Consider the following 27,537-nt stretch of genomic DNA (forward strand, 5'->3'; position numbering starts at 1 on the left):
GTACCTCCCTCCTGAGTTTTATCTCAGATGCGGCTGTGTTTCCTGACCCCTCGCTTCTGAGGGACTGTGGCTTTGACCCACTCAGACCCTCTGGGGGAGGGTCTCACTGAGCAATGGCCAGGTGCCGGCTGCACCCAGGAATGTTTGCGGACCGTGCTGCTGGTGATGCCCAGAGACTGTGGCTGAGTGCCAGCCCACCCCAGAAACACTTCGCGAGATAGTGTAGCAGCAGCTTTTCAGAGATTATGGAAAATCACAACACAAATCTGTCACCAGGCTTCACCCAGCTTGTTCCAGCACCAGCGAATGTGGTTGTTGTTCAGGATCCTTTGGGATCTTTGCCTGTGGGGAGCCCTCCCAGCAGGGGAACTGCGTCTCCCGTGTGTCCCGAAGACACCTGGACTTCAGTCTGCTCCCGGGGATTCGTCCTTCCCACCAGAGCACCACCAGGTATCGAGCTACAGAGTTTCAGCCTCTGCACTCCCCCTGTTTATAGAGTCTTAGTGGAATTTAAACCCTCTCCTTTCTCCCTTTTTGGTTCAGTCCCTGCGGCTGTTTCTACTTTTCCACTTTCTCTCCAGCTGCTTTTGCAGGGGGGGGGGGGATACTTTTCCCGTATTCTCCCCCACCCCCCGCCTCCATTCCCTCTCCACAAACAAAAACAGCCCCCTGCCCTCCATGGCTTCTCCCCCAGTTCATCTCTTTGTTCCACGTACCTGCTAAGTTCTCTGGTCAGGTTGTGCAGATTGTTGTGTTAATCCTCAAATCAATTTTCTAGGTTTGCAGGGTGGTTTAGTGTTGATCTTGCTGTATTTCAGGGACGAGACACACACACACACACACACACACACACACACACACAAACACACAAAAAACTTCCATGCTGTTCCTCCATCTTGTCCCATCGTCTTGGGGGCTTTGCAGACTTAAGAGAGCCTTAACACCACTGGGGTGTATGTAGGAGATTGAAGTCCCAGATCTGTGCCTAAGAAATAATTACTGCAAGATCTGGATCAGAGGAATAAGGAGCCAAAGGATTTTGTACATCAGTGTCAAGCATGATACTTAAGAAGGAAGATACCTTTTCCTTCAGATCTTAGGTCATGGTTACTAGCTCCCCCTGCCATGTTAGGAGCCCTGATACCAGGCCCACTCCATCACCAGGTGGCTAGGCAAGTGACCTCTGCTGCCACCTGGGTGGTGGCAATAGCACACAGGGTTCACGCCATGTCCTCTGGGACTCTGTATGTACTTTCAGTTGTCATGTATTAGACATATATGGTATTGCTTCTCCCCTAGTTGGGATTCACGGGTCTAGGAATTGGGGTGGGAGTGCAAGTAGCAGCACTCACTGTTATCCCCAGTGAGCCATCAACTAAATGTTCCCTTGTCATCCTTGGGACTTTGTGCTTTGCTTGATCGCACGGCCCTGCTGGCTGAGTGTGCACCATGAACCCTTTGGCTCTGCCTGGCAGTGAGTCATTGGGAAAAGTAGGGGGTACTGGCTAGGGTGATTCTTGGCTACTGTCAAGGGGTAAGGGATTTTCTACTACACAATGAGGGTAAGTAGGTGGATGTATGGATTCAGGAGATCCCCTAATATTCCCTGGGTCTGTGACTGTAGTCATCAACTCACCACAATACAATTCAACAGGTCTGATAATGGGTGAATGTTCCGGAATGGAGGTTTGGTCGTCTCAACTGGCAGGGACCCAACTGACTAACTCAGGTGTTTGCTGAGGGAAGGGGAATATGGAGTGGGTGGTGAAGATGTAACTATAGACATAAAACTCTGACCACAGGGTAGTGGCAGAAATGAGGACAATAGAAGGAACAAGTGTTTCTTCCTTATGTTGATATGAATATGTTTGGAAACCTATTAATCCTATGTTTCTGTTTTGTTCTCCTGGGTCATCTCATTATCATCTAACATCCAATGTGTTCATAATAGTTAACTTTATGTCTCAATATGAAGCTATAGGATATCATTTCAGCTGGGACAAAAATAAATACCACCATCAGACAGTAGTATACTTTGTATCCTCCTGGGAAAGGATGAACATGTTGGTAATTTTTCATTGGATAGTTTGGATAGTTTGTCACATCACGTGGAAGCATGGCTGCCAATATTCTCTTTATTTGGAGATTGTAGTTTGCCTGGATTGGGTGGATTTCACGTGGATGAGGTTGGACTGTGGTGGCTTATTATGTGTCAACATCGACAGACTGAACTGTATTTCACAGAATTGTTTTCTGTCTATATTCTGGGGTAGGGTGGGTGTGAAGAAAGAATGTTGTGCGAGATTTGGGGGGTTGAAGTGCAATTGCACCCATTTTGTGTCTCAGTCCATGGTTGTGTATCTTCTGGTCACTTTGTAGGAGGAGGCAACTGCCCCAATGTCCCTCATTCACCATCAGGATAGATGTGACCCTTCAACTGTCTGTCAGAACCCAGAGCACCTAGTGTGTCTGCATCTTTTCTCATTGTTTAAAAATACGAGGAACAATCTAATCTGTTGGGGATTTTGACACATATATTGGGGATTTGGGGCACAAACTGGAGCTTTATGTGTTTATATAGTAGCCTCTTCATGTCCCTGAAGACCCTGTCAGGGATACTGGCCAACCTGGATTGGGTTCCTGGAATCAGACTCTGAGATGGAGAAGTACATGTGTAGGAGATCTGGAAGGAGGAGGAAGGTCAGACTGGGCAGAAGGAGAAGTGACCCACGTGCAGTGAGACATCAGATGAGGCCTCCATCCCTGCAGGGAGCTCTAAAGCTGAGACCTTCAGGACATCTGAACCTGAGGCAGGGCCTTCATTCACTCAGGCCAGCATGCACCTGAACCTCTCTGAGAAGGGGAAGAAACCTGGGGAGGCAGTTGTCTGATCCAAGGGCACTTCGCAGTGAGGAGGACCCCTGTGAGCTGTCAGGGGCTCCAGGCAGAGGTGGGTGCATGTGTGAGCCCAGGAGGGGGGTGACACCACAGTGAATAATGCACTAGTGTGCTCCACTCAGAATCCCCAGCTGTCATGGTGGCAGGGCTTCTGGAGCTCAGCTGAGCTGAGAAATTCAGGCCTCTAATATTCGTCAGTTGGGTGAAGGAACGGCCCATGACCGCCATATGGACATGGAGGGGTAAGGAGCAGCGGATGGATGTTTCTTTCTGTTTGTCCTTCCACTCAGGTCCTCTGTTCCCAAACATACTCAGGCTCAAAAAAAATCCCAAGAGCCCCCAGGTCAACCCTGATATATCCTCTGGTGGTGCTGCGTGAAGCGTGGGTGGATAGGAGGTCTGGGGACCTGGGTCAGACTGCTGAGGCTGGAGAAGAGTGTGATACAGATGGGGAAGGGGTTTGTGTCTCACTTCCCCATCTGCCTGTGTCACTGTGAGCATTACCACTGTTATCCCACACCTGACAGTAATAGTCAGCCTCGTCCTCAGCCCGGGCCCCGCTGATGGTCAGGGTGGCCGTGTTCCCCGAGTTGGTGCCAGAGAATCGGTCAGGGATCCCTGAGGGCCGGTTGCTGCTATAGTAAATGACCAGCATGGGGGCCTGGCCTGGCTTCTGCTGGTACCAGTAAGCATGTTTACTTCCAATGTTGTTTCCCCCACAGGTGATTCTGGCTGTCTGTCCCAGGTTCACTGACACCGACGGGGGCTGGGTCAGCACGTAGGAGGCCATGGAACCTGCAAGAGAGAAAAATGGGTTGGGCTAGAAGATGAAGGACCCATTTCTGGGAAATCCCATAAGCTGCCTGGCCTGCATTGAGCCCCAGGGATTCTCTGTACCCCCAGGGTACCCTCTCTTATAAGTCTTAGCCCCAGGAGCTTATGGGACTGGCTGGTGGGAAGGATCCTTTGAACAAATAAGATTCTTTCCACCCCTTTCTCTGGTCAGCACCATCCCCTTTGGGCTCACACAGAACCAGTGAGCACAAGTGGAGATTACACCTCTCACCTGTGCAGTGAGCCAGGATACTGAGGAGAAGAGGGGTCCAGGCCATGGTGGAGACACGCTGATCCTGCTACCAAGACCTTGGGCAAAGTTCCTTCCAGACATCTCTTATCCCCTTGCTGGAGAGACCTGCTGCTTATGCAAATCAGCTGGGCCTCTGGGGTTGCTGTTGTGGAGCTTTGTGGTTTCAGAGAAGGGCTCTGCCCTAAGGGACACAGAGAGGGGAGGGGCAGCCCTGTCCCATAGTCTGGGGCTGGTATCTCCCTCCCAGTTCAATGTCCTGGGTTTACTCCTTGGCTGGTCTGACCACTGAGACCTCAAAGGTGGAGTCTGTATTTTCTGAGCCCATTCTATAGGTGACGCTATAAGGCTCACACAGGTATAGGGTCCTATCCCAGATCACAGCTTTTGGCCACAGAACCCAAATAAAATTCATCCTCTGTCTAGAGTACATGGAGTTTACAAAACCATCATGGTGCTGTAAATGTCTGCTCTGAGCCATGAGCTCCTGCAGCGGGTCATAGAGGTTGTGACTCAGCATCCCCATTTTGGTGTCAGATCAGAGGCCAAAGAAATGATTGTTGTATAAAATAATGAGAGGGGGCTTTAAAGTTTAGTAACTCCTCAAGGGAATGTTTACTATAATTAAGTTGTCTTCAGTTGCTGGAAAAACATGTAGCAAACATCTTAATGTATAAGTTCAGTTGAAAAAAGCTTACAGAGAAAATCACTGTTGCAGGCACTGGGAATAGGGAAGAACAGAACTTTCCAGTCCCCTCCCCCTTCCTTGAGGGAGGTGAGTGGAGGGACAGGTGAGGGGGCAGGTGGGAGGAACTTCCAGGAAGGAGGAGCAGCTGAGTCTGTCAGCACAGGGGAGGGAGGGGAAACGTGTGATCCTAGGGAGGATGGGTGTTTGTGGGCAGTGACAGGATTTTGTTTCATTAGGGTGAGCTAGGGCATGGGTTGGTGGGAGACAAAATGCCTGGACCTGTATTAGTTAAATAGGCAGTGTCTTCATGAGCAGGACCCAACACACACATACCCTGAAGAATTTGAACGTGAGAGTGAAGGATGACACTATAGACCAATGGCAAATAATTGAACAATTGTCCCGAAGTTCCTGCTTACTAAACCCCTTTGCCTGTTAGGAGCCGGATCTACGTGTGGTTTTGGCAGGTGATCTCTGCTGCCCCCCGGGGGCCACTCCAAATGGCTGCTGGATTGCAGGGGCTTTCTTTGTAAAGTGTAGATTCATAACCTACAGCTCAGGTCCTGATTCCTGCTCCATGGACTGTTGCCACAGTGAGGAATGAGGTTTCTATGCGTGGCTTCTACTTGCCTCACATTCTTTTTTTTTTTTTTAATATTTATTTATTTCGAGGAGAGTGTGAGCAGGGGAGGAGCAGAGAGAGAGAGGGATAGAAGATCCAAAGCGGGCTCTGTGCTGACAGGCTGACAGCAGTGAGCCCGATGTGGGGCTCGAACTCACGAATCTAGAGATCATGACCTGAAGTCGGATGCTCAACCAGCTGAGCCACCGAGGTGCCCCAGCTCGCCTTGCATTCTTACATGAGGGGCCTAGATTACCCATGAAAATGTAACAGGCTCCTTTGGAGGAAGAGAGCACAGGTTTCACTGAGGCATCCCTGCATCTGTCTCTGAGGTAGTGGGAGGTCACACAGGTGGTGTCACATGGGGGACCCAGGACTCAGGGTGGCTCTTTTTGGTGTCAACTGCAGATACAGGGCTAATGTGTGGTGGGGTGCCTGGACACTAATGCCCCCAAAACAGAGACAGACATTTATTCAGACCCACATTAGTTTGACTCACATTGCATCGTAGGAATTCTGCATGATCTAGACATAGATCCCTCTTGAGGAGGGGACTCTGGCCCTGCTAAAGTCAGGAAGAGAAACACACAGTGGAATGTGTGTGGGAGGAGCCCAGTCATGCCCTCTGTAGGCACGGGCAGGGGGATATAGGATCTGAAAGAACGGGACAAACCTGAAGGACCTGGGAACCCAACCCAGTTCAGGGACTATATGGAGTTTTCTCCTAAGGTGAGCATTCTGGGCACAGAGGGTGTGGTCAGGTGTGGTAAGAGGCAATTTCCAGGTAATAAGTCAAGTTCTCAAGGCCACCTGCTAGGCACGAACAGGAGGAGGCTGCTGAGGTAGGAACAGGTTTGACACAAGTGTGCTCAGTGCCTGGGAACTTCCTAGGTCACCTGGGGGCTGAGGGCAGTGGTTATTAGCAGGGCAGTATTATTGTCCCTTTCCTCCCTGCTTACACACCTAAAAGCCACAGGGAGACTAGGGTGCTACACGTGTCGCTTGTCCTGTCCTCCTGTTTTGTCCCACGTGGATGACCTAGCACTGTTTTCCCCAACGCCCCACAGACTGGCTGAGCTGAACAGGAACATGAGGGAGGGGTGCACCTGACAGGGAAGGGAAGCTGGGAGAGGCTTGCAGGTCCCCAGTCCCTGAGAGGCAGAGAGAAGAGCAGAGGCTGCAGGTGCCAGGCAGCAGCAGTCACCTGCACCAGGTGAGGAAGGCTGCGCAGGCTGAGAGGGGATGTGGAACAACTTCAGCCAGAATGTTCCAGGTCCTGAAGGAGACAGCTTCTTCCTCTCAGATCTGGAAGCTGCCTATGGGGGGCGCTGCTACACTTGGCATGGGGCCACCTGGACTAGGGACGTGCCAGCCCATTAAGTCATGTTGACAAAGCCTATGGTGAGAATCTCTGGAGAATAACTCTATAGTGACCCGTTCATGATCCTTGAACCTGAAAATTCCCTGGAAATACCATTTCAGTCATAGGGAATCCCACCAAAAATTATCTTTTTACTTAGTTCCTCATATCAATAAGTAATAAATAAATTTTAGAGGAAATATTCCAATTGCACTTGTGATGCTTTTGTGAGGAGAAAATGATTCTCTGTCCTGTGTCTCCCCACTCCCATGAAGGTATTGCTCTGATTCAAGCCAGGAGTGGAAACTGGGGAAGCATCTGCTTTCCCTCTTAAAACATTCCTCATGTGTCGTTTTGACCTCATGAAATTGCTCTAAAAATTGATTTCAAAACCACAAGTCAAAGATTTGTGAAGAGAAATTCAATTTATGAAAAAAACTTATTCATGTCTTGGATAAGGTCTCCTCCCTCAGAACGACAGCTGGGACCAGAATGCAGGCAAAGCCACCACACAGGGTCAGCCTGGGGGTGGGTGTGAGTCCCTGTGGGTCAGTCCTGAGCTAAGGGTCGGACCTGCCTGGTGCAGGGGATGGGATTGGGGGCAGTGGGAGGACAGTGGTGCCAGGAGAAAGTCCCCAGGTGGGATCCAAGATGGCGGCTGCACTTCCTCCACAGTTTGTGTAAAATCTAAGGAAGGGTCTGGGGCAGCAGGGGCCTGGTCCCGTCTTCATGAAGCATCAGGCAGTCCTTCCGGATGTGGGGATGCCTCATCGAGGAAAGCGAGTACACATGGCCCCTGTGGCCCGTGCAGGCTGCCTGTATCCAAGGAGAGGAGGAGTTTCTGCAGGACTGTGCTGTTGGGACAGCTGTCTCCCCTCCTGAGTAACATGTGATTATATCTGGGACCCGTGTGATATTTAATGAAACCCCAAATCTTTACTATCAACCATAATACTCAATTACAATCCAAATAGTCAGAATAGCCCCCAACTCTGTTCATTAGGATAAACACAGACCAGAGCACAGAGAACTTACTGGATTCTCCCACACTGGAGGGTCAGGCCAGGACCAGGGAGAATACCTGATCCTAAGGCCTAACCAACAGCTGCTCAGAGGGCAGGTGGGAATGAGAGGCAGGCTGTGACAGGAGGGTTGTGTCCCATCCCCCATCCTTCTGTGTCACTGTGAGTCACTGCCAGCCATTTCTGCTGCCATGATAGCTGACACAGCAATGGACAGCCTGGTCCTGGCCCTTCTGGTCCTGGTCATGCTCAGGGGGCCATGTCCTTAAATTGCATCCTCAGAATCAGACCCAGATGGTTGCTCATATCTGCGTACCAGATTGGGTACCCGGCTTTCCTTCTACTGGTACCAAGATGCATGTTCATGCCTGAGCTTACCCCTAGAGCAGGGAATCCTGGGCTTCCCAAGGGCCACTGACAGGGATGGAGGCAGCCTCAGGTCAGGGGAGGCATGGAGCTCCTAAGACAGGAGAGGGGAGGAGCCTGGAGGAAGAAAGGGAGGCTGAGTCAGAAGTGACTGGTCTAGCACTGAGGGGAGGGAGCAATTTGGACAGAGGTGAGGGCAAGCACCTGACCCCAGGGACCCTGCGTGGGAGAGAGCAGGGTGCCTGTGCCGCACACTGTGCCTCCCTGTGGGCCCCTCACCTGTGCTGGGAGCAGCCAGGGAGCAGGAGTAAGGCCACACAGAGTGTGGTCCTGGGAGGATCAGCACCACAGGCACCTGGGAGCTGTTCCACATGCAGATGCCCGGGGCCCCACCCAGACCTGCCGCGCCTGCAGCTGCATCTTGTGAACCGCCCCCCCCCCCCTCAGGGGACTGTGTGCTCACTGAGTGTCACAGGCCAGGGGTCTGGGCCACCCTGGAACATCTCACTTCTTCTCCTTGTCTCCCCAGGTCCTACTAGGTCACCTGGTTCTTGGGCTTAGTTGTCCTGCCCTCATCAACTGAGCTTGATACAGATTGTAGACCCTGTAGTGATGTGGAAAAAATGATTTAGGAACAGACTTTTTCAGCAGCCAGATGGATTGTGTGTTGTGAATGGGATGATACCCAGCGGGATCTTGGCTGCTCTGTACTGGTGGTTGAGAGGGTGCCATGGCCCCTCCTGTGTCTTTCTGGCAGTGAATCACCAGGAAAAGTAGGGGGCACTGGGTTGGTGATTCCGATGTCTATCAAGGGGCAGTTGGGTCTCTCCTACACAATTGGGGAAACAGGTTTATGTATGGACTCAGGAGATCCCCTAATATTATCTGGGACTATGATTACGGTAAAAAAAAAAAAATCAGCACATTCCAATTCAGCAGGTCTGATAATGGGTGAATGTTCCAGAATAGAGTTTTGGTCATCGCAACTGGCAGGGATGACGACTCTCTCAGGTATTTGTTGTGGGAAGGGGAATCTGGAGTGGGTGGTGAAGATGTAATTATAGACACCACTGACCACATGTAGTGGCAGAAATGAGGACAATAGAAGGAACAAGTGTTTCCTCCTTATGTTGATATGAATATGTTTGGATACATATTAATCCTATATTTCTGTTTTGTTCTCCTGGGTCATACTATTACCATCTAGCATCAGATGTGTTCACAATAGTTAACTTTATGTATCAATATGAAGTTATAGGATATCAAATTAGCTGGGACAATGAGAAATATCGCTAGTAGAGAAAAAGGTATTTTGTATCCTCTTTAGGGGAAAGGATGAACGTGTTTTTAATTGTTCACTGGATATTTTTATCATATTAGGTGGAAGCACGGCTACTGATATTCTCTTTATTTGCAGACTGTGGTTTCTGGGGATGTGGATAGATTTCATGTGGATGATGGGGGACTGTGGTGGTTTATTAACTGACAGCATTGAAACTGTATTTCCCAGAATAGTTTTCTGTCTATATTTATTGGTAGGGTGGGTGTGGAAAGATTCTTGTGCAAGATTTGGGAGGTGGAAGTGACACTGCACCCATTTTGTGTCTCAGTCCGTGGTTGTGTATCTTCTGGTCACTTTGTAGGAGGAGGCAACTGCCCCAATGTCCCTCATTCAGCATCAGGATGGATGTGACTCTCCAACTGTCTGTCAGAACCTGGAGCACCTAGTGTGTCTGTATCTTTTCTCATTGTATAAAAATACAAGGGCCAATCTGATCTATCTGGGGATTGGACAAGCACATTGGGGAACAAGGGGGAGAAACCCCAGATGTGGGTATATAGTGATCTCTTCATGTCCCTGAGGACCCTGTCAGGGATGCCCACCAGCCTGGATTGGGTTCCTGGAAGCAGACTCTGAGATGGAGAAGTGCGTGTGTAGGAGAGCTGGAAGGAGGAGGAAGGTCAGAATGGGCCAAAGGAGAAGTGACCCACACAGAGTGAGACATCAGATGAGGCCTCATTCCTACAGGGAGCTCTAAAGCTGGGACCTTTCAGGACATGAGAAAGTGAGGCAGGGCATTGGGACCTTAGATTCAGGCCAGCATGCACCTGAACCTCTCTGAGAGGGGCAGAAACCTGGGGAGGCAGTTTTCTGATCCAAGGGCACTTCCCAGAGAGGGGGACCCCTGTGAGCTGTCAGGGGCTCCAGGCAGAGGTGGGTACATGTGTGAGCCCAGGAGGGGGGTGACACTACAGTGGGTAATGCACTAGTGTGCTCCACTCAGAATCCCCAGCTGGCATGGTGGCAAGGCTTCTGGTGCTCAGCTGAGCTGGGAAATTCTGGACTCTAATACTGGTCAGTTGAATGAAGGAATGGGCTATGGCCACCACACGGAAATGCAGTGGTAATGAGAAGTGGATGGGTGTTTTTGTTTGTCCTTCCAGCCAGTCCCTTTGTTCTCACACACAGTCTGGCCCAGACAATCTCAGGATCTACAAATCAACCCTGATACACCTTCTGGAGATACCACCTGAAGGGTGGGTATATAGGGAGGTCAGGGGACCTTGGGTCTGGACACCTCTGTCAGACCTTCTGATTGCTTTGTGCACAGGCCTTCTGGGCCTGGAGAAAAGTGTAACACAGATGGTGAAAGGGGTTTTCAACTCCCTTCCCCCTCTGCCTGTGTCACCATAAGCATCACTACTGCTGTCCCACACCTGGCAGTAATAGTCTCATCTTCGGCCTGGGCCCTGCTGATGGTCATTGTGGCCATTTTCCCCGAGTTGGTGCCAGAGAATCAGCCAGGGATCCCCGAGGGCCGGTTGCTGTTACTATAGATGACCAGCATGGGGGCCTGGCCTGACTTCTGCTGGTACCATTGAACATACTTCCTTCCTATGTTGTTTCCTCTACAAGTGATTCTGGCCGTCTGTTCCAGGGTCACAGACACTGAGGGGGGCTGAGTCAGCTCATAGGAAGCCACGGAACCGTCAAGAGAGAAAAGGGAGGTTTCAGCTCTGGATCTCATCTCAGGAGACCCTCACCTACCTGGCCTGAGCTCCAGGGATCTGGGCCCCCTGCTTCCACCCTCCAATCATTTCAGCCCCTGAGGCCAATAGGTCTGGCTGGTGTATGGAGCTTTTGAACAAAGGGGTCCATTTTCATTTTTCTCCGGGCAGGTGTAGCGCCTCAGGGTCACACAGAGCCAGTGAGGATTTGGGGAGATTACACCCCTCCAGTCTCTCATCCTGCAGCAGGGTCATAACCATCCTTCCCCCTACAACCAGCCAGAGTCAGGGCCTGGATTGCCCCAATCCCTGGGGCTGCAGTGGGTCTGAGCCTGGGTGCAGCACCTGTGCAGTGAGCGAGGAGGCCGAGGAGGAGAGGGGTCCAGGCCATGGTGGAGGCACTCTGATTCTGCTACCAAGGCCCAAGGCTGGGCAAAGTCTCTCTTATCCCCTTGCTGGAGAGACCTGCTGGTTATGCAAATCAGCCAGGGCTCAGGGGCTGCTGCTGAGGAGCTTTGTGGTTTCAGAGAAGGGCTCAGCCCCAAGGGGCCAGAGAGGGGAGGGACAGCCCTGCAGACCCACCCTCAGCCCAGGGAATTCTGACTTACACTCTGGTCGCATAGGCTGGGTCCACACTCCGGGTCTCTCCGTGTCCTGACCTCGCTCCTGGGGTGGCTTGTCCTGGCTGAGCTCAGAGGTGGCGTTTGTCTGCATTTTCTGAACCCATGAGCACGTTTCCTCTGCAGGCAGTATAAGGTGGCTTAGGTCAGTGTGGTTCTTAAGTTATATCTCTGTTGAGGAACACCAGAACCCAAACAGAATTCCTCCTTTGCCAAGTACACATGGATTTTTAAGGAGTCATTGAGGTATTGTAAGTTTCTGTCCCGAGGACAGGTTATCGATCCTATGCCTCAGTACTCTGAGGGTGTGCTCAGTGCCAGGGACAGACCCAGCTTTAGCAAGGTTTGACAGTGGCTGAGTTTAGCAGGAATGGGTCGGGCTGGAGAGGCATGAAGTACTGGACCTGTGCTAGAGACAGAGACAAATCTACAAGGCACAGAACTGAGAGACAGCGAGTCAGAATTTCACATCAGAGTCAGAGGTGGTGCTGTAGAAACTACATCTTTCCCACAGGTCTCAGGTCCTGGTGAGCAGCCCTCCCTCCTTGTTAGAACCCTTGATACCTGGAGCCTCCCTGTGTGCAGGTGGCTTTGCTGGGTGATCTCTGCTGCCCTCTGGTGGTGGCTCCACACTGGCTGCTGGAGGCGCGGGGAAGTCCTTTGCCCCGCTGGAGATTCAGAACCCACAGCTCAGAGTAGGATTCCCTGATTGATGCACTGCTGTCCCCAGGGGAGGAACCGCTCTTCTCTACATGGCCCCTGCCACTCTCAAGGCCAGACTTCAGGAGATGAGAGTATCCATGAAAATAGGAACAGGCCAATGGGAGGAGCAGGTAAGGCCCATCTGAGGTTTTACTGCCCACGTCTCTGGGGAGGTGGGTGGTCATGGGTGTGGCTCTGAGCCTTGCAGGAGGTGACACAGGACTCGGGGACTGCCTCTTGCTAGTGCTGTCAGCTGGTGCACCAAATAGGGCCATGGTGGCTGGTGTTCCAAGGACAGAGACAGGAGAACACACACTCAACAAACATTTATTCAGACCCACTTCGGTCTGGCCGACTTTCCATCCTGGGAAATCTCTACGAAGAAGGCACAGTTTCTTTCCCAGAATTTCCGTGCTGTGGGAGGGGCGGCGTAGTGGACACACTTGTTTTGGTGACACAGCGGACGTCTCTACCGCCTTCTACCTACATCTTGTGTTCCACATTCATTTGAAAGCCAAGCCATTGCTATTCCCATGTCCCTCTGGGCCAGGATGGACTCTGTTGCTCAGCACTGGCCAATGGATATGTCATTCAGCTGGGGATCTGTTTGGGGACTTTCGCTGTCATGAAGTAAGGAAAGAGACCAGATTTGTGGAGTGCCTTTCCTCTTGAGCCCGGGTGTGACAGCTGGAGCTGCAGCAGGCACCTGTCTATTGTCAGCAAGAAAGAAAAGCAAAGCTCCGTAGCTGGGCTGTTGGGACAAAAGATGAACATAGTTGGGAATTCTTGGAATTGGTGAGTGTCTGGAGAAGAGCCATCTGACTCCAGACTTTGTTGGGAGGGGATTTGTCTGTTCCTGCCTCTGATTATCTTGTGTATGTTTTACATGAAAATGTTATTGACCAGTAGGGAAATGATTACCACCAATCAGTGAATTAATAAAATAATGGCAGGGAGAAAACCATTCAGTAGTAGGCCATTAAGATGGAGATCAGAAGAAATGACAGGGAGGTGCTGTGTGGAGAGAGGTTCGAATGGTCCTCTCTGCAGAAGTGACCTTGGAGCTGCTGTCAGGATGGGAAGAAGGAACATGTGGCAGGCGTGTGTTTGGGGACAACGGGGTCAGTCCCTGCGGGGAACATTCCTGTTTGTCTGAGGGGGAAGGAGGTGTAAGAATCTAAGGTGTCTGTGATTTAAAACTCATTCAGTGTCAAGGTAATATTTTCTTATAAGTTAAACTTTTCAGGGCTTGAGTGATGTGTTGCCAGAATTCATTTTGCTGTTTGTTTCTCTTTTTGGTGACTCACAGGAGTGATTCCTATGTGAATTCCTGAGCAAACTGAAGGGGAAGCAACAGGCTTTTTGTAGCTGCCAGTCACTGAGGCTTAACTGCTGGGTCATCTCCTTAGCATATGACAGTGACCACATTGCAGTGGCTGTACCTTTCATCTCCCTTCAGTTTCTGACTCCTGTGCCAGGTGCGTGTATTTAGCATGACATCAAATTCCTGTGAGCCTGCAATGCATCCCTTAATATTATAGATTTATGCACGTGCACATATAGGAATATCATGAATGTGTGAGTAAATATATACTAAATGTCTCTGCTGTCTCTTTGTATGTAGGTGTGTGTGTTTATATACATATGTTTTTTCTAGAGGCTCCGAACCCTGAATTGGATACTAGATTGTACTTGATGGGATCCTTGGTTGGGCAGGAGACACAATGGTCCATTTTATCACCAGTGATGAGGTGGGGTGGTTGCCACAATGAGCAGCAGAATCAAATTAGTAACCAGAATTATTTGACCGAGTTCACTGATGTCGGCCAGTTGATCATGGTGTTCCTAGAACTGAAATAGATGAGCAGCCTACCAATTTCCATTTCACCTGTATAAACAGAAAGCTTCATTTGGAAAACGCTTTAGGTTGATACTGAGCCTTATACAGACTGTATGCTCTTTATTACCCCATGACCCGAATTGCCTGAATGGACTGGGTGTTATCTGACCAGTCATGCCATGACTTGGGCATTCTCAAGAGCTCTCCATCTCTTCCATTAACTGGAAGAGGCTAATAGGAGATCAGGCTTCACTAGGTCCTCAAGTCACAGGTGAGTTGCATGAGAAAATGGCCCCAGTGCCCATGACCCCAACCTTGCTGCATTGTCTTTTCTCTATTGCCTACAACTATGGTCTTGTGGGGCCATATTATGAGTGGTGACATAGAGAAGAACACTTAGGGCTGGTTCACAGAGGTTTCTTTATGATGTGTGGCCACCCCGATAGTTAACAATGTTAGTACTACAGCCCCAGATAGGGACTTGCTTTCTTTGCCTGCCATTTTCTGCCCAGTTGATTCTCCATGGACTCACGGAATGCTTAAGCAACTGTTGTCATATTCCACATGCAGCTTTTTCCCAAGGCACTCATTTAACATCAAATGAAGCGGTGCAACACGCTCGTGCCCATGAATTCACTGATCAGGCCATGTTCTTCAACATTCTGAAGCATCCGGCTCGAATCAACAGACTAGCAGCCTCTTGAAGACTCAGTTGCTCTGGCAGCCACATGGCAACCCCTTCCAGGACACGTTCTTTGCTCTAAACACATGTGCACTATGTGGCACTGTTTCTCCCATAGCTGGCATTCATGCGTCCAGGAATCAGGGACTGTAATTGGGAGCATTTCCCCACTGATAAACCTGGAGACCTGCTGCCAAGCTACTGCTCCCTGTTCCCATGATCCTACACTCACTGCCCTAGAGGTCTTGGTGCTAAAGAAGAAATGCTTCCATCCAGAGACACAGCACTGATTCTTCAACTGAAAGCTGAGACTTCCCCTTGTCACCTCGAGCTTGTCATGTGTCTATGGATGTCTCTCTGTGTGTCCTTCCAACCTGGTCTTCCATCCCCAACAAATACCCTAGCCAGGAAAACCGGACAGCCTCATCCTGCCTCCTGCACATGCACTCCTCACCTACAGGGTGCAGAGCCTGCCTGGGCAGTTGGGTTGGAAGAGAGGTCTGGGCATCTCAGATCTGGAGACCTGGGCCAGACCTACTGAATTCTTTGTCCACATTCCTCCTGAGGCTGAAGGAGAGTGTGACATAGATGGGGAAGTAGTTTGTGTCTCACTTCCCCCTCTGCCTGTGTTACTGTGAGCATCACCACTGCTCTCTTGACTGACAGTAATAGTCAGCTTCATCTTCAGGCTGGACCCTACACAGATCAGGTGAAGAAAGAAATATTGCCATATAAGAGAATGAGAGGGGGCTTCAAAGTTTACTGACTCCTCAAGCCAACTCTGTCATAATTATGTTGTCTTCAGTTGTTGGGGAAAATATGTAATAAACATCTTAATGTATAAGTGAAGTTGAAAAAATATTATCATAAGAATTGCTGTGTTGCGGGCACTGTGAAAGGGAAGAACAGAATATTCCAGTCCCCTCTCCCTTTCTTGAGGGACATAAGTGGAGGCACAGGTGAGGGTGCAGGTGGGAGGAACTTCCAGGAAGGAGGAGGAGCTGTGTCTGACAGCTCAGGGAAGGGAAGGGGAAATGTGTGATCACAGGGAGGTCCAGTGTTTGTGGACAAAGTGCTTTAGGTCCGTTAAAGTGTGCTGGGGTATGTGTTGGTGGTGGGCAAAGTGCCTCTACCTGTATTAGAGGAATAGGCGATGTCTCCATGAGCAGGACCCAACACACATACACCCTGAAGAATGTGTACCTGAGAGTGAAGGATGACACTGTAGGCCAATGACAAATAACCTGAAGGTCTCAGGTCCGGGTTGCTAACCCCCCTTGTCTGTTAAAAGCCGTAATGGCCAGACTCTCCCATCTGCAAGTGGCTTTGGCAGGTGATCTCTGTTGCCCCCCTGGTGGCCACTCCACACTGGCTGCTGGAGGTGCTAGGGCCTCCCTTGTAAAGTGGAGATTCCTAACCTACAGCTCAGATGCTGAGTCCTGCTCCATGGACTGCTGCCCCAGGGAGGAATGACTTTTCTATGCATGGCTCCTGCCTGCCTCATGTCCTGGCATGAGGGGCCCAGATTACCCATGAAAACATGAATAGACTCATTTGGAGGAGGAGAGCCCAGGTTTCAGTGAGGTGTCTTTGCACCTGTCCCTGGGGATGGTGGGAGGTTATGCATGTGGGACAACAGCTTAGCACTGGGGGACACAGGACTCAGAGGATGGCTCTTACTGGTTCCAATTATAGATGCAGGGCTGATGTGTGTGTGGGGGGTGACCTGGGACTAATGCCGCAGAGACAGAAACAGGACAGCATTCACAGAGTGGACATTTATTCAGACCCACATTGTTCTTGCACGTATTCCATCAAGAGAATTTTGTATGAACAAGTCAGTGTCCTCTTGAAGTGGTAACTCTGCAGCTACTCTAGTGATGTACGGAAAGAAGAAACAAGCAGTGAGAATCATGTGGGAAAAGCCCAGTAGTGCCCTCGGGAGAAGCAGAGGGGTGGCTAGAGGATCTGAAAGCAGAGGACAAACCTGAGGAACCTGAATTTCCAATCCAGATAAGGGCCTGTATGGTGTTTTCTCCTAAGGTGAGCATTTGGGGCACAGAGGGTGTGGTCAGGTGTCCTAAGAGTCCATTTCCAGGTAATAAGCCAGGGTCCCTTGGCAGCTGATGGGCTCATAGAGGGGCCTCTGAGAGGAAGATGCTGGGGTGGGGGTTTGACACAGGTGGGCTCAGATCAGCCGTGGGTTCTACCTAAGTCACCTGGGGGCTGGGCCACTCAGGCAAGTGGTTACTATTCTCTGCTCCTCCCTTATCCAAATGCAGCCACAAGGACTAGGGTGCTACATGTGCCTCTGGTCCTGTCGCTGTGTCTGGGGTCCCACATGGATTACCTATCACTGCTTTCTCCAACATCCCACTACTAACTGAGCTGAGCAGGAACATGAAGGGGGGTGCATCTGAGAGGGAAGGGTGGCTGGGAGAGGAGATGGGTCCCCAGTCCCTGTAGAGGGAGAGAGGAGAGCAGAGGCTGGCAGGTGCAAGGCAGCAACAGTCACCTGCACCAGGTGAGGAAGGCCACCCAGGCTGAGAGGGGATGTGGGAGGACCTCAGCCAGAATGTTTCAGGTCCTGAAGGAGACAGCTTCTTTCTCTCAGTTGTGGCAGCTGCCTGTAGGGGGGTGCTGCTGCACTTGGCATGGAGCCACCTAGGACCAGGGAGATGCCAGCTGATTCATTGTCCTGTTGATGAAAAAGCCTATGGTGAGAATGCCCAGATTATAATTCTCTAGAATTTTCTTTTCATGATCTTTTAAACTGGAAAATCCTTGGAACTATTATTTTCATTTTAGAGATTTCCACCAAAGATTGTCTTTCTAATCATCAGTTTAATAATAAATATTAAATATTTATTAATATTAAATCTTAACATTTATATTAACAATTAATGTATAAGATAAATATATTATATAAATATAATAATAAATAATATAATTAATATTAATATTAAATAGAATAATGCAGTTGCACTTGCCATGCTTTGGTGAGGAGAAAATGATTTTCTGTCATGTGTCTCCCCACTCCCACGAAGGTATCACTCTGACGAAAGCCAGGAGTGGAGATTGGAAATTTTCTGCTTTTCCTTCTTAATAAATTTCTCATCTATTTTTTTTCAATATCTGAAGTTTATTGTCAAATTGGTTTCCATACAACACCCAGTGCTCATCCCAAAAGGTGCCCTCCTCAATATCCATCACCCACCCTCCCCTCCCTCCCACCCCCCATCAACCCTCAGTTTGTTCTCAGTTTTTAAGAGTCTCTTATGCTTTGGCTCTCTCCCAATCTAACCTCTTTTTTTTTTTCCCTTCCCCTCCCCCATGGGTTTCTGTTAAGTTTCTCAGGATCCACATAAGAGTGAAACCATATGGTATCTGTCTTTCTCTGTATGGCTTATTTCACTTAGCATCACTCTCCAGTTCCATCCATGTTGCTACAAAGGGCCATATTTCATTCTTTCTCATTGCCACGTAGTACTCCATTGTGTATATAAACCACAATTTCTTTATCCATTCATCAGTTGTCTCATCTGTTTTTTTGACCTCATGCAATTGCTCTAAACGTCAATTTCAAAATCAGAAGTCAAAGAATCGTGAAGAGAAATTCAGCATATGATACAACTTTATTCATGTCTTGGAAAGATTTCTCCTCTTAGAGGGACAGGTGAGGCCCAGATGCAGACAAGCCTACCACAGAGGGTCAGCACAGGGGTGAGTGTGAGTCCCTGTGGGTCAGACCTGAGCTGAGGGTCAGACCTGCAGGTGATGGGATCTGGGACAATGGGAGGACAGTGGTGGTAGGAGTAAGTCCCCATGTGGGACCCAAGATGGTGTCTGCACTTCTTCCACAGTTTCTGTAAAACCTAAGGAGGGAGGGGCCTGGGGCAGGAGGGTCCTGTTCCCCTCTTCATGAACCTTAGACAGCTCTTCAGGATGTGGGATGCCTCATCCAGGAACCAGAGGAGACATAATCCCTGGGGACCATCCAGGCTGCCTGTACCCAAGAGGAAAGGACTGTGCTATCTGAGAGAGCTGTCTTCCCTTCTGAGTGACACCTGATTACATCTGGGCTCGTGTGGTATATAATGACACCCTAAATATTTGTTCTTTACCATGGAACCTAATTATAGCCATAGTCAGAATAGCCTCCCAACTCTGCCATTGTTCAGCATGATAAACAGAGACAGGGTGTAGAACTTGCTGGAGTCTCCAACTCTGCAGGGGCTGGGCCAGGACCAGGGAGGACACTTGACCCTGAGGCCTCACCTGCAGCTGCTCAAAAGGTGGGTGAGAGTGAGAGTCAGGCCAGGGCAGGGGGATTTCTGTCCCATCACCCATCCTGTCACTGTGAGTCACTGCCAGCTCCTCCCAACTGACTTGGTAGGTGGTACAGCGATAGTCAGCCTTGTCCTGGCCCTGGGTTTGGCTGATGCTCAGGGTGACCATGTCCCTATGTAGGATCCTCAGAATTCCTCAGAGTCCTGGCTTGGCTTCTGCTGGTTCCAATACACATTTTCACTCCTGAGCTTATCTCCAGAGCAGGGGATCCTTGCTCTGACCAGGGCCACAGACACGGAAGGAATCTGTCTCAGGTCGGGGGAGACACAGAACCTGTAGGAGAGGAGAGGGGAGGGGGCTGGAGGAAGAAGAGGAGGCTGAGTCAGGACTGATGGCTCAAGCCTGAGGGGAGACAGCAATGTGGACCCAGGCGAGTGCAGGGCCCTGACCCCATGGACCCTGGGTGGGAGGGAGAGCAGGGCACCTGTGCCACACATTGTGCCCCCCTGTCGGCCATTCACCTGTGCTGGGACGAACTAGTAGGTGAGCAAGAGTGAAACCACTGGCAGTGCGGTCCTCAGAGGACCAGCACCCTTAGCTCACCTGGGAGCTGTTCCACATGCAGATGTCCGGGCCCCACCCAGACCTGCTGCACCTACATCTGTTGTGCCCCTCCCCCACCAAGAGGACTGTGTGCTCACTGAGCTTCATGCTCTGGCCTAAGCCACCATGGACAATCGTATTCCTTCTGCTTGTCTAACCAGGTCCTACTAGGCCACTTGGGACTTGAGGCTTAACTGTCCTGCCCTGGTCACTGAACTTGAACAAACTATAGGTGCCATAATGGTGTGGTTAAGTTGAACTTTTTCACCAGCTATGTGGGTTGTGTGTTGGGGGTGGGTGAATTCCCAGTGGGATGTTGGCTGCCCTGGGCTGGTGGGTGAGAATGTGCCATGACCCCTTTTGCCTACTTCTGGGAGTGAATCTTTAGGAAAAGTGGGGGCACTGGCTGGAGTGATTCATGGAGACTTCATGGGGGAGCTAGGTTTCTACTACACAACTGGGGTGAGCAGGGGTATGTATGGATTCAGGAGGTCCCCTAATACACTTTGCATCTCTGATCACAGTCATAAATGCACAATTCAGTTCAGCAGGCCTGATAAGGGATGAATCTTCCAGAATGAAGATTTAGTTCGTCTGAACTGGCAGGGATCATGACTAACTCAGATAATTGCTGTGGTCAAGGTGGATATGGGGTGGGTAGTGAAGAAGGTAATTATGGACACTACTCTGACCACAGGATACTGGGAGAAATGAGGACATTAGAAGTAACAAGTGTATCTTCCTTATGTTGTATGAATATGAGTGGATATATATTAATCATATATTTCTGTTTTATTCTCCTGTCTCATCCCATTATTATCTAACATCAGATGTGTTAACAATACCTAGATTTCTATCTCAATATGAAGTTACAGGATAGCAAATCAGCTGGGACACATATAAATATACCTAGCCCACAAGAATATGTTTTGTATCCTCTTGGGGAGGAAGGGCTGAACATGTTTGTAATTGTTCGCTGGGTGGTTTCATCATATTCGGTGGAAACATGGCTGCCGGCATTATCTTAATTGGAAACTATAGTTTGTGGGGATGTGGGTGAATTTCATGTGGATGACGGGGGACTGTGGTAGCTTATTAAGTGTCAGCATTGACAGCATTTACAGGCTGAACTGTTTTTCACAGAATGGTTTTCTGTCTATATTTTTGGGTAGGTGGGTATAAGGAGAGAACCTTGTACAAGATCTGTGGGGGAGAAGTGAGGAAGCACCCATTTTGTGTCTCCCTTATGGGATTGGGTATCTTCTGGTCACTTTGTAGGAGGAGGCAACTGCCCCAATGTCCCTTATTCACAATCAGGATGGATGTGACCCTCCCAACTGTCTGTCAGAACCCAGAGTAGCTAGTGTATCTTCATTTTTGTCATTGTTTAAAAATACAGGGAACAAATTGATCTGTTGGGGATTTTGACACAGGTAATGGGGTTTTCAGGGAGAAACCAGAGCTTCATGTTTATATAGTGGCCTCCAGAGTTCCCTGCAGTCTGTGTTGGAGATGCTGGCCATCCTGGACTGGGTTCCTGGAAGCAGACTCTGAGATGGAGAAGTACATGTGTAGGAGATCTGGAAGGAGGATGGAGGTCAGACTGGGCAGAGGGGGAAGCAACCCACACAGAGTGAGACATCAGATGAGGCCTCATCCCTGCAGGGAGCTCTAAAGCTGGGACCTTTCAGGATATCTATATCTGAGGCAGGGCCTTGGGGCCTCAGGTCAGCATTCACCTGAACCTCTCTGAGAAGGGACAGAAACCTGGGGAGGCAGTTGTCTGAACAAAGAGCAGTGAACTTCCTCCCAGTGAGGAGGACCCCTGTGAGCTGTCAGGGACTCCAGGCAGAGGTGTGTGCATGTGTGAGCCCAGGAGAGGGGTGACACCACAGTGGGTAATGCACTTGTCTGCTCCACTCAGAATCCCCAGCTGTCATGGTGGCAGGGCTTCTGGAGCTCAGCTGAGCTGGGAAATTCTGGGCTCTAATCTTGGTCAGCGGGGCGAAGAACTGACCCATGACCATCATATGGAAATGCGGGGATAATGATCAGTGGGAGGATGTTTCTTTCTGTTTGTCCTTCTACCCAGTCCATCTCTCCCCCAAATACACATAGACCCAGACAATCCTGGGAGCCCCAAATCACCCTCAGGAGGTACTGCATGAAGGGTGGGTGGATACAGAGGTCTGCGGACCTTGGGTCTGGGCACCTGGGTCAGACCTGCTGATTGCTTTGTGCACATGTCTTCTGGAGGAAAACGTGACACAGACGGGGAAGGGGTGTGTGTTCCTGGTCTGCCTGTGTCACTGTGAGCATTACCACTGTCCCACACCTGACAGTAATAGTCAGCCTCATCCTCAGTCTGGGCCTCACTGATGATCAGGGTGGCCGTGTTCCCTGAGTTGGTGCCTGAGAATCGGTCAGGGGTCCTTGAGGGCTGGTTCCTGCCATAACAGATGACCAACATAGGGGCCTGGCCAGGCTTCTGCTGGTACCAGTAAACACTTTTACTTCCACTGTTGTTTCCCCTACAGGTGATCCTGGCTGTCTGGGTCAAGGTCACCAAAATGTAAGGAGACTGAGTCGGCATGGAGGAGGCCAAGGAGCCTACAAGAAAGAAAAGAATAGGTGGGCTTCCAGGTTTGGGTCTCATCTATAGGAAACCCTCATCTCTCTCACAGTGATTGAGCTCCAGGGGCTCTCTAGCCCCATGGAACCCAAGAGCCCGGCTGGTGGATGGAGCCTTTGTACAAACAGGAACCTCCTGTCTCCTTTCTTTGGGCAGGTGCAGCCATTCAGGGCTCACACAGAGCCAGTGAGCCCAGTGGGGGATTTGACCCCTCTAGCCCTCCTCCTGCAGCAGGGTCATAAGCATCCTACTTCCCACAGGTAGCCTTCTATTGAAGTCAGAATCAAGGCCTGGTGTGTCCCAGATTTGTGGGGCTGGGGTGGGTGTGATCCTGGATTCAGTACCTGTGCAGTGAGCAAGGAGACTGAGGAGGAGAGGGGTCCAGGCCAATGGTGGGGGTAATGTAATTCTGCTCCCGAGATCCAAGGTTGGGCAGATTTCCTCCGAGGCTTCCCTTATCCCCTTGCTGGACATACCTGCTCTTCCTGCAAATCAGCCAGGGCTCAGGGACTGCTGCTAAGAAAATTGGTGGTTTTTGAGAAGGACTCAGTTCCAAGGGGCACAGAGAGGGAAGTGGCAGCCCATGCAGACCCATCCTCATCCAAGTGGCTTCTGATCTACTCTCTGATCCCATAGTTCAGTCTGACATCTCCACCCCAGGTTGTGTTCTGTCTTTGCCCTTGGGTGACCAATGGGAGGCTTAGGTCAGTGCAGTGTCCTACCTCAGATCACTGTGTGTGAGCATCAAACCTGAACAAATTCTTCCCTTGCTAAGTGCACGTGGAATTTTAAGGAGCCCTTGAGGTGCTGTAGTGTCTATTCTTGGGGAGATCTGCTGAGACAGATCATAGATGCTGTGCCTCAGTACCCCCAGGTTGCACTCTACCAGGGGCAGACCCAGCTTGAGGTAGGTTTGACAGTGACTGAGTTTAGCAGAAATGAGGTGGGCTGGAGAGGCGTGGAGTGCTGGACCTGTGCTAGAGGTAGAGGCAAATTCTACAGAAGACAGATGTGAGACACCCCGAGTCAGAACTGTAGATCAGTGTCAAGGTGATACTGCAGAAAACCTACACCTTTCCCCTCAGGTCTCAGGTTCTGGAGACCCACCCTTTCCTCCCTGTTAGGAGCCTTGATGCCCAGACCCTCCCCCATCATCTGCAGGTGGCTTTGCCAGGTGATCTCTGCTGCCCCCTGGTGGCCACTACACAGGGCTGCTGGGGGCTCAGGGAAGTCCTTTGTCAGGTGGAGGTTCAGAATCCACAGTTCAGAGCAGGATTCCCTGTTCCATGGACTGCTGGCCCCAGGGGAGGAATTTCCTGTCTCTAAGTAGCCCCTGCCAGCCTCAAGATGAGGCAGCAAGGGATCAGATTACTCATGAATGTATGCGCAGGCTCATTTGGGGGAGGAGAAAGCAAGGCGCACAGGAGGTATTACTACACATACCTCGGGTGGTGGGTGGTCATGTATGTGGGTCTGGGGCTTGGCACGAGGGGACACAGGACTCAGAGTCCTCCTCCTACTGGTTCTGGCTGCTGGTGCAGGGCTAAAATAGGGCAGTGGTGGCTGTTAGTCCAAGGTTGGAGACAGGAGAGCTCTCACCAGCAAGCATTTATTGACCCACTTTGTCTGGCAGACATTCCATCCTGGGAAATGAGTGTGAACAAGACACAGTCCCTGTCCCAGAATTTCCATCTTGTTTGTGGGGCAGTATATTGGACACACATGCTTTGGTGATACAGCAGACAGTCTCTATCTGGATCTTGTCTTGAATACTCATTTAAAAGCCAGACCATTGCTATTCTCAGGTCTTACCGGGCCACAATTGACCTTGTGGCCCAGTGCTTGCCCATGGATGTGTCAGTCAGCTGGGGTTCTTTCCTGAGACACTTGCTCTTGTGAAGGAAAAACAGCCTAGATACATGCAGTGCCTTTCTTTTTCAATTGAAAAATTTTTAAAGTTTTATTTTTGACAGAGAGAGTGTGTGTGAGCAAGGGAGGGGCAGAGAGAGAGAGCTGTCAGCACAGAGCCCAACCCAGGGCTCAAACGCACAAACTGCAAGATCATGACCTGAGCCGAAGTCGGACGCTTAACTGACTGAACCACCCAGGTGCCCCTTAAAGAAATTTTTTTTTAATGTGCAGTGCTTTCTTCTTGACCATAGATGTGATAGTTGGCGCTGCAGCAGCCATTCCAAGGTCTGTTGTCAACAACAGTGAAAAGCAAGTCCTCCACAGTAGTGATTGTGAGACCGAAAGTGAGCAGATACGGGACCTCATGGAATTGCTGACTACCTGAAGAAACACATCTGACTTCAGAGCTGTTTTTGTGGGAGAAAAATGAGCTTATGAATGTTCATGCCTCTGAGATGTGCATGTATTGCATTAACAATTTCCTGACCAGTTAGGATAATAATTAACACAACAAATCAATGAATAAATATAGTGATGGGAAAATGTGCTGTGTTGTGTGGTATGTAGACTATGAATTGAGATCAAACAAGATGACAGACAGGTGCTGTGTGGTGAGAGGCTGGAGGAGGCCTCTCTGCAGAGGTGACCTTGGAGCTGCTGTCAGGATGGGAAGAAGGAACAAGAACTAAAGAGTGTGTCTGGAGATAGTCCCTGTGGAGAAGAGTCTGGTTTGTCTGAGGATGCAGGGACAGTAAGGACCTTAGGAGTCTGCGATTCAAAACTATTTGAGTTCCAAGATGATTATTTTCTCATATAACCTCGGGGACAGGAGTGATGGGTTAGAATTCTCATTGTTGTATGTTTCCAGGTAAGGGGACTCACGAGAGGAGTCCCTGTGTGAGCTTCCCTGCAAACTGAAAGGGAAGCAGGAGCCCTTTTGTAGCTGAGTCACTGTGGCTTATCTGCAGCTCACCCATGTGTGTGTGTTCCGCATGACATCAAATTCCTGTCACACATCCCTTCATATTATATATTTTTACACATAGACGTGTGAATATGCTATTGAATATGTGTGCACATGCATATTTATTGTTTGTGGTGTGTACGTTTGTAGATGCACATATGCTTGTGTGTGTAGAGGTACACATATATTTACAATATATACACATATCTTTTCTGAGGGTTCTGAGCTCTGAATTGGGTAGTTGTAGTTGATGGGATCCTTGCTTTGTTACAAAGCCTGCAGTTCCACTTTATCATAAGGGACAAGGTGGGGATGGCTACCGTAATGATTAATGGGACCAAATGGTAATCGGAATCATTTGACACATATGTTGGTGTTGGCTAGTTAATGATATGTTCCTGGAACTGAAATAGATGGGCACCCTACCAATTATTACTTCATCTGTATAAATAGAAGCCTCCATCTCCCAAGATTTTGGTTGCTACTGAATCTTAGCAGAGGATGTATGCTGATCATGAGCCCCTAAATGACCCTATAACCTGAGCTGTCTGTGTGAACTGGTGCTTTGTGACCAACCATGCCAAGGACTGGGCATTCACATCAGCTCTCCATCATCAGTGTGAAGAGGTAAATATGAGATCAGACTTTACCAGGTCCTGAAGGCACAGATGAGTCCCATGAGAAAGAGGCCCAAGTGCCCAGGACCCCAACCCCTGCTGCATTCATTGTCTTTTCTCTATCTCGTACAACTGTGGCTTAGTGGGGACAGTCTGTAACCAGCTGAGGTACAGGAGAACACTTAGCTGGCTGACAGAACTTCTGCACAAAACACACTTATCTTTCTTGTTTCTGATCCTTAAATGTTTATTTATTTTTGAGAAAGAGAGGCAAGTGGGAGGAGGGGCAGAGAGAGGGTGGGAGGACAGAGGAGCCGAAGTGGGCTCTGTGTTGACAGCAGCGAGCCTGATGCAGGGCTCAAGCTCATGAACCCTGATATCATGATTTGAGCTGAAGTTGGATACTCAACCAACGGAACCACCCAGGCACCTGCCAGAGTCCAGCTCCAGCAGGTCCAGGGGTTCCCGAAGGATGAATGGCGTTGGCGAAAAAGTGAAAATAAAATAAAACAAAAATAAAACGGACACAGACAACAGCAGTGTGTTAGACTGGCCGCTTTATCGTGACACTATATTTGTAAGCAATTTCCTTGTAGCATGCGTCATCTATGTTTTCTGGCATTACCTAATTCTAAAAATGTTCCTATGTGTAATCACCCATTAAGGAACAACATGGTTATTTTCTTGTGATGTTCCCTCCTGCCCTTTGCTTATTGATTAATTTCTTCATATTATTTTCATTATGTATCTACGTTTATCTATAGTCTATAAAGCATTTGCTTTGCTATTTTCATGAAAGGTTATCTATCTCTCAACATCTCAAGTGGAACAGTTACAGGGACATGACCTCTTAGTTGTTTCCCCGAACCATTTGTGGTTTGAGGAAGAAAAGAATTCGCCTCGGTCCGAGGTGCCAGGAGGGGGCCAAGAGGGCCTTAGAAACCCACACCTTATGCATTCCCAGAGAGACAATGCACCTAGGAACTAATGAACCATTCTGTACCTTAATCGACTAAGTTCAGTCATCATCTGGAATGCCTCCTGCGGGCCAAGTGGGCCTGGGGGTTGGAGTAACTTGTGCCCATAGATACATTCCTTTGTTGCTGAGTGGGGATTTTGAACCCATTTGTCCCCCTCCTTGGCTGGGAAATATATGGGGCTATCCTTCCTTTAGGTAGAGGAGTCTTTATAGGGGGTGGCGAGGGCTAGATGTAGGGCCGCACAATTTCCTTGCGGAACCTTATTTCTTTCCCCAGTGGTTCTTCTCCCAGGGGACCTGTGGAGGGCAGTTCCCCAACAGACAATTCCCTAGGTACTTTCATTGGTCGTGGGGCTGCCCCGACCAACGTTAGGGCCAAATTACATCAAAGCAGGAGTGCAAGAAGCTTCACTGTCGATGGGCCGCCCTGCAGTCCCGATCCGTCCACCGCCCGGGCCCTGCCGTCAGGCTGGTTGGAGAGCTTGGCTTCCAGCAGGCACACCTCCTATTTCTGATCTTAAAGGGAAAAGGATGCAGTATTTCACCATCTAGTATGAATTTAGCTACGTGACTTTTATCAATGTCCTTTGTCAAGTACAGGCAAGTTGCTTTATATGCCTGGTTTGTTAAGTGTTTTTCTAATTAAAT

The 27,537-nt window shown here is 49.6% G+C and overlaps 4 protein-coding genes and 2 gene segments (V, D, J or C); all 6 read right to left on the reverse strand.

The window, feature by feature from the left end:
* Positions 1 to 27,537, reverse strand: part of LOC101099449 — a 328,726-nt gene that overhangs the window by 69,919 nt on the left and 231,270 nt on the right.
* The window catches only part of LOC123381268 (immunoglobulin lambda-1 light chain-like), a 670,720-nt gene that overhangs the window by 60,400 nt on the left and 582,783 nt on the right, over positions 1 to 27,537 (reverse strand). The window lies entirely within an intron of this gene.
* The window catches only part of LOC105260055 (immunoglobulin lambda-1 light chain-like), a 512,144-nt gene that overhangs the window by 51,880 nt on the left and 432,727 nt on the right, over positions 1 to 27,537 (reverse strand). The window lies entirely within an intron of this gene.
* The window catches only part of LOC109497182 (immunoglobulin lambda-1 light chain), a 638,912-nt gene that overhangs the window by 33,862 nt on the left and 577,513 nt on the right, over positions 1 to 27,537 (reverse strand). Inside the window, exons 1-2 of one of the 12 annotated variants that reach the window (XM_045041892.1) lie at positions 3,965 to 4,100; positions 3,403 to 3,693 (exon numbers count right to left, since the gene is read on the reverse strand). The exons of 9 other annotated variants lie outside the window; for them this stretch is intronic. In XM_045041892.1, coding sequence (XP_044897827.1) covers positions 3,403 to 3,693; positions 3,965 to 4,010 — 337 coding nt within the window. In that variant the 5' untranslated portion in view covers positions 4,011 to 4,100. Of the gene's footprint in view, positions 1 to 3,395; positions 3,694 to 3,964; positions 4,101 to 27,537 lie in introns of those variants that run through there. 2 more of the 12 variants (XM_045041888.1, XM_045041889.1) reach the window with 2 other exon arrangements.
* Positions 1 to 27,537, reverse strand: part of LOC111557369 (immunoglobulin lambda-1 light chain) — an 88,733-nt gene that overhangs the window by 25,328 nt on the left and 35,868 nt on the right. The window lies entirely within an intron of this gene.
* The window catches only part of LOC109496970, a 927,213-nt gene that overhangs the window by 20,999 nt on the left and 878,677 nt on the right, over positions 1 to 27,537 (reverse strand).

Source organism: Felis catus, chromosome D3 (genome assembly GCF_018350175.1).
Source record: "Felis catus isolate Fca126 chromosome D3, F.catus_Fca126_mat1.0, whole genome shotgun sequence".
Taxonomy (NCBI): Eukaryota; Metazoa; Chordata; class Mammalia; order Carnivora; family Felidae; genus Felis; species Felis catus.